Source organism: Pleuronectes platessa, chromosome 3, assembly GCF_947347685.1.
Source record: "Pleuronectes platessa chromosome 3, fPlePla1.1, whole genome shotgun sequence".
NCBI classification, from domain to species: domain Eukaryota; kingdom Metazoa; phylum Chordata; class Actinopteri; order Pleuronectiformes; family Pleuronectidae; genus Pleuronectes; species Pleuronectes platessa.
In genome coordinates, this window is record NC_070628.1 from 25,476,816 (window position 1) to 25,487,690 (window position 10,875).

At 40.8% G+C, this 10,875-nt stretch overlaps 1 protein-coding gene across 1 annotated transcript in view; it reads right to left on the minus strand.

Moving 5' to 3' along the window:
• Nucleotides 1–2,619: 2,619 nt before the first annotated feature.
• mgarpb (mitochondria localized glutamic acid rich protein b) overlaps nt 2,620–10,875 on the minus strand; it is a 10,411-nt gene continuing 2,155 nt past the window's right edge. The window contains exons 2-5 of the mRNA XM_053418211.1: nt 10,231–10,328; nt 9,459–9,531; nt 6,188–6,604; nt 2,620–4,006 (exon numbers count right to left, since the gene is read on the minus strand). Of these exons, the coding sequence (XP_053274186.1) occupies nt 2,781–4,006; nt 6,188–6,604; nt 9,459–9,531; nt 10,231–10,328 (1,814 nt within the window). The 3' untranslated portion in view covers nt 2,620–2,780. The remainder of the gene's footprint in view (nt 4,007–6,187; nt 6,605–9,458; nt 9,532–10,230; nt 10,329–10,875) is intronic.

A 10,875-nucleotide genomic window follows, 5' to 3' on the forward strand; every position in this document is an offset into this window, starting at 1 on the left:
GATCGGTCTCCATCAGGTGGTCAATAAAGATATTCACTGTGAGCAGAGAATAATATCAAGCACAGCAATTCGGAGTCAGGGTTAAAACATCATTTTTATTTAAAGTGCTTATGTAGACACAATCATGACAATAGATACATCGTGATTAAATAAAACTAAGAAAAAACTTGACATATTCCATCTTGTTTAGTTATTTTTTGATTACATGTAGTTCAACTACAATTATAAAACAAACCATCTGGTACTCTTAGAGAACTGGAGGCATGTTACTGTTCATTTAAATGATCTAATGAAAAGGTACAAGTCAACTTGTATGAATACTTATGATCTGTCTATCAATCTTTTGTCACAAAAATATATATATAGACAACACTAAACAGAAAATAGATATTCAACAAATTATGGGCAATCTATAAGTATTTTTGCCTAAAAATGAAATATTAACAATAGTGCAACAGTCTTCACTTGTAGTTCTGTCATGATTTCTCCTAGAAAATCAATCAATTACTTTAAAATTAGTGTCTCAGTAAAAGTATAATGGTCATAAATGATCTTAAACCAGTTAACCAGTTTGACAGACAATTGCGCCTGCTTTCTATCCCCCCCCCCCCCCCCGTCATCTCCCACCTATACTCTCCATTTTTCCGACACTCGCATCAACCGGTCGAGGCAGATGGCTACCGACACTTTATCTGGTTTCTCCCCATTTAAGTTAACCTTTTTCTCCACACCTATCTCTTGAAATAGTGATGGCTGCAACTTTATCTGTACAATGACAAAAGTGAGGAAAATACACATCTCGTTTGGTATAATTTCAGCTGGAAAGTTTTAGGCCCACATAGAGCTTGTAATATTGTCAGACTAACACCATTTTAACAATGACAAACCACTTCCACTGCCTGTTGACTTTTGTCCCATTCAAGAAAAGCTTTGCAACAGTGGCACCTAGAGGACAGGAGACGTTATGGGAATTATTTCACAAACGCTAACACAGATTGGACAGTAACAGAAAGAGAACATAGAGGAAACTGTGTAACTTTTCAGAAAGGAGACATTCGTTAGTTAAACCTCTGGCTATCATTCTCTTCATGTTGTTTATTTGTGGATCATCATCTGGGCCCGACTGACAGGCGAGAGTTGTGGAAGGCACACCGTCTGTCTGGTCACGACTGGGCTGTCACCACTACCATCGCCTCTGTGCTGCCTGTTAAAAAAAAAAACACTCATTTGAATAATGTAAATTAATTTGTTAAATATACACAGCTTTATGATTTTGTACATTTTAAGAGTTTAAATAAGTAGAATGGACATTTGTTACAAATCTGGGTAGCCTCTCTAACTTGCATTACGATACTAATACTTTCTGGAATAATCAGTTTCAAGGTATCCATCTGAGAATGGTACTTATCCTAGAGATGTCCATTCTACTATCTCTAGTTCTACACAAACAGCGGTATTTATCGTTGTGCTGCTTTTTCAACTGATTACCTTATTAACTGTTCTATTACATCAGTGAGCAGCGTTTTACAGTCCAGACAGACACCTCTGGCTCTGTGGACACAGGCAGAAATACATCTAGTCAGAGCCAAACACACTGCAGACTCTGATTATCTGTTTTCTTTACAATGGATAAAGTGAACTGCAGAAATGTCAATATAAATGTATGATGTGTTGTTACAGACAGTGCAATGTGTGCATTGGCAATGTTTTTTCTTTTTTTAAACATGCCTATACTTTTTACCCCATAATTTACAATATCAGATAATTGCAAATAAAAATGGATGCACTTAATATTTTTACATCTGATGCTCAGTCTGTTTTTCTAATTAGGTTTCATCACACCGGCCTTTCACAAAGCATTAATTTGTTTAAGTCCTTAGTTGTCAATAAAGATAAGTCAGGTCAATACAAGAGAAACATGTTGATAAAATGCTCAGCTAGTCCTAGTTATTTTAGGAGACTGTATCACCTCTGAAACCTTCATCTGACACTCCAGTCAACAAGTTTGGGTTAATGTTCTAAAGCCGATCATCTTTGTAAACCTTTTACGAAGCTGTTGAAATATACCAACCAATGTCTGCTCTTTACTGTGCTGCTACTGGCTGAAATCCTGAAGGACTTTGCATCTCAAATTTTGTCTTCCTGATTTAATGTAATGGAAATAGGCCACCTATTTTGCATCTATAAAAAATATACAAACATGTCAATGCAAGCCAATAAAATAGGGAATTTTAAGCATTTATCAATTGTAAATTTACATAACGACCTATTTTATGTTGTTACAACACTATTTTACTATAATGTCATTAATTCCTGTTTATACACCACCTGCCACATGAAATAAATGGGAAATGTATAGCTGCTTATAGCTACATTATCGTACAACCTTCCAGACACCGTACTTACCATAGTCCATTATTTTTCAAGCCTCGTCTAATACAACCTCTAACACTGTGTAATCTCTCTGAAATCTCCAAGACACCAAAACAGAGTTAAAGGTACATTTTCTCAATTTGGAATGCCCATTGAATTAAAAGTGTACTGTAATTTCATTAACTAACATTTGTTATTTGACACAGCTGTATTCTGGTCAAATGTGAATGTTCCTTTTTCAGTCCTGCAAGCTTGTTTGAGTGAAGAAACATCACAATTTGACTGCTGTGAAATTTTAACATTTCAAGATAGTCCGGCCATTTCTGATTGGATCGAGGATATTTCCCAACCCAAACAATTCCCAGTTCATTATTTAATGGTACTGTACTGATTTCCCTGCCTTAGATTTAACAAACCAAGATGAATATACTAGGTGATTTAAAAGGTAATGGTAAAATAGGTATGGGGTGATCAAAAACTCCAAGACTGGCAGCATGCGTGTTCTTACTTTGTCCTCCCACGACTGACACCACCTCCATGGTCACATGCGTTATATCCGCTGCTCCCTCACTGACCAGCTCCTCTTCTAAAGCAGTGGCTGGCACCTTCTCCTCATGTGCTGGACCCTCTGATGCAGATTCTGGTTCAGCAGCAGAAAGAACTTCCAGATCCCCTGCTGTGGAGGCTGCGGCCAGCTGAGCCGTGTCCATGACTGCTGCAGCTTCACTGTGTGTGGACACCATTTCATCTGTGTCCTCTGCTGAGGCTTCATCCATTGTTTCAACAGCAGGTGTCATCTCGCCTGGTGACTTCTCATTCAGTGGAGCAGCTTCTGCAGTGGTGGTGGCCTCAGCAGCTGCATCTTCAGGTGAGGCCTCTGATGCAGCTTCCTCTACAGATGCTTCAGCGGGGGAAATGTCCTCAGCTGTAACCTCAGGTGAGGCCTCTGATGGATCTTCTTCCACATAGGCCTCAGTGGGGGAAATGGCCTCTGATGCATCTTCTTCCACACAGGCTTCAGCAGGTGAAAAATCTTCAGCTGCCTCTCCAGGTGAGGCCTCTGATGCAGCGTTTTCCCCACAGGCTTCATGAGGTGAAATGTCCTCAGGTGTATCTCCAGGTGAGGCCTCTGTAGAAGAGACAGCTTCCTCTGGAGCAGCTTCAGGGCCTGGCGCCTGATCCTCAGCGCTGACTTCTCCCACCTCCTCTACCAAAGCATCAGCTTCCTCTGGAGGAGATACAGTTGCTCCCTCTTCCTCCTCTGCTGCAGCAGGAGTCTCCTCCGTCATCCCCTCTTCAGCAGATGGAGCTTCTGCTACTTCCACATCAGCCACTGCCTCATGTTCACCAGCCTCTGGAGTCTTCTGCTCCTCCTCGATCATTACATTAGCTGCCTCCTCAGCTGCTTCCTTAGATACCACCTCTGTGGTAGCTTCCATGACTTCTGGTTCCACCACCACCAGGGTGGAGTCCAGACCTTTTCCATCTTCTATTAGTTGGACAGAGTTCACCAGACTCTTCTCAGCAACAGAAGCTGCTGCGATCTCAACTGTGGAGCCGGCCAAGATCTTCACAGCTGTGAGCAGATCTGGCAGAGACTCTGAAGTGGGAAAGGAGAACAGGGAGTGATAGCCTGAGTTGATTCATATCTGCTATACATGATACTATATTTGTACAAATACATAAATTCCACATACCTGGAGCAGAAGTCTACCACTGGACAGTCTACGTTCACCACAGGTTCAGGAAACGCTCTACAGGAAGCTATCAGCCTAGTTCATGCTCCTGCTTTTAGTAAGTGTCCTGACACAGGAAAAATCTCAGATTCAGAACATCCTGTGAGTTTAACACTCATAATTTGACACCACTGCCTTTCAAAATAAAGGTTTCCAAAAGATTAATGGTACAGGTCTGGGTGGACATTTTCAATGATTTTCTTCTCATGGTGTTCACAGAATTAAGTTACAATGTATTTATGATTTGCTAGATATAGTAGTAAACTATGTAAAGGGAGTCACAGGTATGGTTTGTCACCCATCTGTCACCCTACCCTAGCCAACCACCAGGACACCCTAAAAATGAACATTAATCTTGGATTAGTTTTAAACTGTCTGCGAGGCAGCGCTAAACTGCACAATGCAAAAAAGACAGATACAAGTCTGTGATTCCGAAACCATGAACTTATAAGAAAACATTCAAGGTGTACACATTAAAGTTCAACAATCTAGGATGTAAAAAAAAAAAAAGTCATAGCTTGTGGAACTAATTTCTTCAATCTGACTGCGTGCTGCTTGTAGCTCTGCCTCTTTACATCAATGTGAACCGACATCTAGAATACTTATTTAGAATAGGTACATTTGTTTCGCTAGCTAAACATTTTTACCTGTTCTGTTGCAAAGAAAAAAAGAAAAGAAGCCATTTATAAGGATTAACTCAGATATGATAGACGCAATCCTGTATCAGGCAGTAACAATTTTTGTTTTTCCATTTTGACCACTTGAATGCAAAGGAGCATGAACATGGCGATTCTTCTAGAAAGAGAAAAGAAAAAAAATCTCTACAGAACAGGGTGTTTCTATATCTACAGAATAATTCAGCTTTTACCATTTCACATTCATACAAATAATCTAAGAGTGTTGAATAGGTCATAAATGTCAATTACTAATCAATAATTATGCAAACCTGCCCCACACATTAAAAAAAAAAAAGAGTAACTTCAAACTTATGTATCATCCAGTGATGCTTTATTCTTTGAACACTTATGTTTGTTAATGATAATGACAACTTTCAATGCTCAGACACAGAAGAATCTATTAAATAGTGTTCCCTGAAAGATTAGTATCACAGTTACAGAGACCAGATGGAGCAGGAGCGTCTTTGAAAAGACTTAAGACAGAAAATGGCTTTCTGAGAGAAGATGCAGATACATGAAGGCGTAGCTATAGACAGAACCAAAGAATGTAATTATGTAAACGCAAGTATTTGAAGAGAGAAAATCTAACTTTGTTTCATTCTGAAGAATAAATGGTTTCATAAGTCACGAACGACTGCCGCCTAGAGAAGAAACACAAACTGGTTTGGTCAGACTTCAGGGTGAAAGAGTTAATTGTGAATGAAACGTCAACTTCCTGATCCATCTCCCTACTGTCTGCACACTAACCCCAATCCAAGTAAAAAGATTCATGCGACATTCTGTAGCTGGAAGTAAGTGCTGCTGAGCAAAGGAAAGTCAAGTGCAAAGGAAATTGAAATAAACACACAACAATTTCTTAAATGGACTGTTTCAGACGGTTAAGGCCACTTAAAAAAGATCATTTTACAAAAGAAAATTACCGACTCTGTTCACTCCCTTGTATAACCTACTTCCACTCTATGATCTGTGCCAAACCATAATGTGGATCAGCTCTGCTCTTTTGAAGTGAATTCCTATAGAAAGTGACTTTTCCAAATTGAATCTGTTTAGGCAGCCTGATGCAGAATGTTATGGTTTGGCTCGAAAGGTTGGGGGGAGGTCAAGGGAAGAAAGGCCCGTGAAAACTGCATCGATGAACCCCAAACTGGTATTCACTCACTGAAGTGAAAAATGAACAATGTTTTTACCTCTTTACTGAAACAGGGGTTCATGTGTAGTTTTTTTCCTGGGCCCAGAGAGGTGGGACACAGCACAGCTAACCTAACCCTCCTTTCAGGCCAAACTATTTTAAGCCATCAGAGCTTTAAGCTGCCACTTCTGCAGCAGGGGCTGCCTCAGCCTCAAGGGCTGCAGGTGCAGTCTCTGCCTCAGCAGGTGGGGCTTCAACTACAACAGCCATACCAGTGCTCTCTTCTGCAGGGGCTTCCGTTACTGGGGCTTCTGTTGCGGGTGCCTCAGCTGCTGGGGCCTCGGCCGCTTCTGTTGTGGCAGCTTCGGCCACCTCTGCTGTGGCAGCTTCGGCCACCTCTGGTGTGACCACCTCGACTGCTTCTGCTGTGACAACCTCGACTGCGGGGGCCTCGACTGCGGGGGCCTCGACTGCTTCTGCTGCGACCACCTCAGCTTCGGCAGCAACTTCTGAAGCAGCTTCAGGGACAGCCTCTGCAGGTGGGGCAGCTTCTTCAGCGGCCGCTGGCTCTGCTGGAGCCTCAGTAACGACCACCTCGGCAGCGGCCTCCGCCTCTACCGGAGCGGGAACAGACTCGGCGGCTGCCTCCTCAACTGGGGCGGCTTCGGGTGCAGGAGCTGTTACCTCAGCTGAAGAGGAACAGAAACATGTGAATGCAACATTCTTTAAAAGACATCTCTAACTTATGTGTACTTGATGTAATGAAAATGACGGGTAGTTAAATGTGCCTTTGTTTTCTGGGCCTGTTTGGAGCAGTATTTCAAATGTTCCTGTTGAAAACTGAACAGAACGTCCGATCATATTTGCTGCTACGGATACAGTTGCGAGTGCAAATCCCTACAAGTGCAAACCTCACTGACACTAAGATTAGCATTTTGGCCTAAATGACCTTTGGAGTTGAGATAATTAGATGAACTTGGCCGTAATGAGCTCTAGAGGACTGAGTGGTCTTACTGTTCTTCCATTGACCTCAGCTACCTCTGACTTCACAGAAAAGGGCCACACATCTGAAACTATGACCATCTGCAAAAATGAAACTTTTTACTTTTAAAATAATTTACCTCTAAACTATTTGACACCAAGCTGATGTTAACATGTATCGTGAGATCGAAGATCAAGAGCTTAAAAAGGTCTTAAGGTCTACAAGGTAAAAGCAGCTGCTGTTAAAGCTGACATTATTATGAGTAAAAAGTAGGTTAATCCTTAATCCTGACATGTCATCAGAGTGACAGAAATATACTGCAACTGCTGACCAACACTGCTGGTTACTGAAGGAAAGTCAAGTTTTATTTTATAAAGACAGCAGTTCAAAGAAAACGAGGTGGGTAACACGGAGATACAATAATGTGTTAAATGGACCTTATGTCACAGTGGTACAAAGAATTTGCAGCACTGAGGTCAAATTAATTTAATCTAAAAGCAGATCTGATGCTCATCTGCTAAAATGGATAACTACAACTTAAATTTAGTAAGAGTTTACTGAGTGATGTGGCTTATTCTCTTCTCACTCCTATTAAGCACTGGTTACTCTATACAATTTAAATTCTTATTTTCACTTATAATCGTATTATCTAATTTACTCCATTGTGACGCTCTGAACTGGAGCAAGCTGGCAAAATAATTTCCTTTGGGATGACAGTCTCGGATCATAATTTACTGAATAAGTACAACAAATTTAAACTTGATGGGCATAAAATGTAAGGACTAGGTCTTACAATGATTCAGCAAGTGACTGTATGCATCATACAGTAAGATAAATCATAGATAAAGTACTAAAGAATGAACGTGTAAAGGCATACAGGCCATAATTAAAACATTCAGAGGAACTCCCTCCTTGACACAACACTGATTTGAGCATTATTCATTTTATCTCCTTTTTGTTGGTCTCACTTTAGCTCCTGTCAGCCCCATCCGTGAATTTTCCTTCTTTTGTTATCCTAGTTAAATGAAAATTACTTTGTTATACAAGCCCAGTTTGTTACATAAGTGCTAGCATCAGAATAGTTTTCCTGATAAACGGCATCAGCACTAAAAACTGGGCCAATGAATGAATATTACACAACAAGTTCAAACATGGAAGAAAAATAAACTATTGTACTTACTAAAACTAATTATAAAGGGGCCCACCTCTCTGAAATAAGTTTGTTTCAGTTCGGAAGCCTATTAGAAAATCTCACATTTTCATAAGCTAAAAGATTTGAATTTATTGAAAACATGAAACTTAAAAAAAAATTATAAAAACTGCTGCGCCACAGAGTCTACATGTGCGCGGCCGAATCGGTGTCACTGGGCGTTTATTCCCAGTCCAGGATGGCAAGCTTTTCTGGGCACAGAGCCACAACCTCTCCGGGCTCAAACTGGCTGAATAGACAAATTATTTGCAGACAGAAATTCAAACAGACAAGCGAGATGAAGCTATTGAGAGGATTCAATGTACCATGTTTTGACATTTGGGTGGTGAAGCCACAACCAACTCAGACTTTGTATAGGAAGCCAAAAAAAAAAAAATCTGATTTTATATAGAAGCAAAGATGGAGGCCTAATTAAAAACTGGGCCTAAACTTTGAGGTTGTCAGACTCAAAAATATTTGGCAGTCTGCCGTTCTAATCTTTTATTGCGTTTTTTATTTAGTTTTTCTTCACTACGCAGCGACAGTGTGTGAGGTTTCTTGTCCTGAAAGTCCATGCAAAAACAGCTCTCTTCTGTTACACAAGAACTTTCCAGGGAAATTAAGGAGCTAGCCAATGAGCGCAACAGAACAGGGGTTAGGAAAGGAATTGGTCTGAGGATGGAGCCTTGCAGTATGCCTGGCAGCCATTTTGTGAAGCCAAACACCAGAAGTAAAAGTGGGCATTTCGTTCTTTGGCTTTTTTCTCCCCGATGGTGAAAGCTAGTACCGTGTGTAGGGCTGGGCGATATGGGAATATTATCACAATCTTTTTTTTCATATCAGTGGATAGAAATATCTTGATATAAATAAAATAACGAGGGTCAACAAGGGACTCTGCTCCTCTGATGTGTTCCAATCACTCACACTTTGAACGGATCTTTATACTCAACTTAATACACAGCGTCGTAATTTGCGGGAGGAAAGTCTAGTATGTGCTAGTCTCTGTCCCTCTTCACACATGAACTGATAATAACCTGTATTAGTTATTAATCAATGATGTCGGATCATGTCTCCGGGTCATTCCGGTCCCTTTAACCCTGATGTGCTGACTGTGCGTGTCATGTCACGTCTTGTGTAGCAGGTTTAAACATGCGTCTCAAACTCTAGAGCCAATCAAACAAAGTAAACTTCAGTCCAGTATGTATCCTAATAACTTGTGATCAGAGGAGGAGGCACTATTCTCATCATCTTTGGCTTTGTGTTGTCCATCAAAACATGGACAGGATGAGTTCTTTCAAGTCTGAAATTTGTATAGAGGACGCCAAGCCCAAACTCTGTGTGTGTGTGTGTGTGTATGTGGCCCTTGACTGACCCTTTGCTGGGGAGCCCATGTCTGCCAGTTTGTCTTCAGGGCGCACACCTTCACCACTCACTGACTTATAAGCCTGAGAGAAAGGAGAACAGATACGAGTTTATTACATTTCATCACACACACCAAATGATAGACATAAGTGTTTTTCTAAATGCTACTTTAACACTGATATGTCAGCTGTCATGACCCTGCATCGCTCATAAACACAGTAAACAAGTCTGCTCAAGACAATGGCTGCCTGTGCATTAGTTTGGCTGAAAGCACATGTGCCTTCAGCTGGTGTCTGCTCCAAGCAGGGTGACCTTTTAACCACTGAAATCTAATAAATGTTAGAACAAATTCATTAAAAAGGGAGACTTAAGACATCATGTTTAAAGGCCAAAAACAGTGACTTCACAAAACTCAAATATAAAATCAGATAATCTGAGAGTCCCAGTAAATCATTGAGCCAGATGTACTAAAGTTCCATATGGGTGTTCCTGATATGCACAAGAACATGAGGTCAATGTCACCTTGACCTTTGACTGTCAACCGCCAAAATTGAATTAGTTTATCCAAGAGTCCAAGTGAACATAAATCTGAAGAAATTCCCTCAAGGCTTTTGTGAACTGTCGCGCTCACAATTTCAAAAATGGATTTTGTAAGGTCACAGTGATCTTGACCTTTCAACACCAAATGTAATTAGTTAATCCTAAATTTACTATCCGCAATAAAATATTTCACACAGATTTTCACACTTAAACATGAAATGGAGAATTCTTTTGATGCTCACATAGACAATAGCAGCAGTGAGACCTCCTCCACCCAGAAGATAGTACGTCATGTTGGTGGAGCCTCCAGGAATCCCAAAGGCCATGTGTCGCACTGGAGCTGCAGGGGTCACGGGAAGGTAAAGTTACAGAGCTAGTATGGCATACATGGAGGCTGACCTTGAGCAAAGACATTTACATTCACTCGTAAATTCAACTGATAACGTTGCACAAGATTGTGGTTATTTGTACCTATAGGAAATCATTGAACACACTTTTGTGCCAAAATCAGAAAGGACCATAATGAAACCCATTGATAAATTAAACAGTTTGAAAGCATAGTTTCCCATATGAAGTGACCCTAATCGGAATATGACTTGGTGGAGAACGCGTTCTGACAGTGACAACATGTCTCCGTCCCTTAATCCAGTTACACAATGAAGCTCTGGTCATTTGCAGCAGAGGGGACAGAAAGATTTAGCAGCGTCCAAGCTCAACACTGAGTCTTCCATTAAATTAAATCCCCTGCGACACACAAACACTACCCGCTTCACAACACTAGAGTTGTATCAAAACAAACGTCAAGTTGCTCGAGTGTGCTGGAGTTCATGAACAGCACGTTGGACTGATCAAGGCGTCTTTACACAGGCTGTTGCGGTGGATAAGTG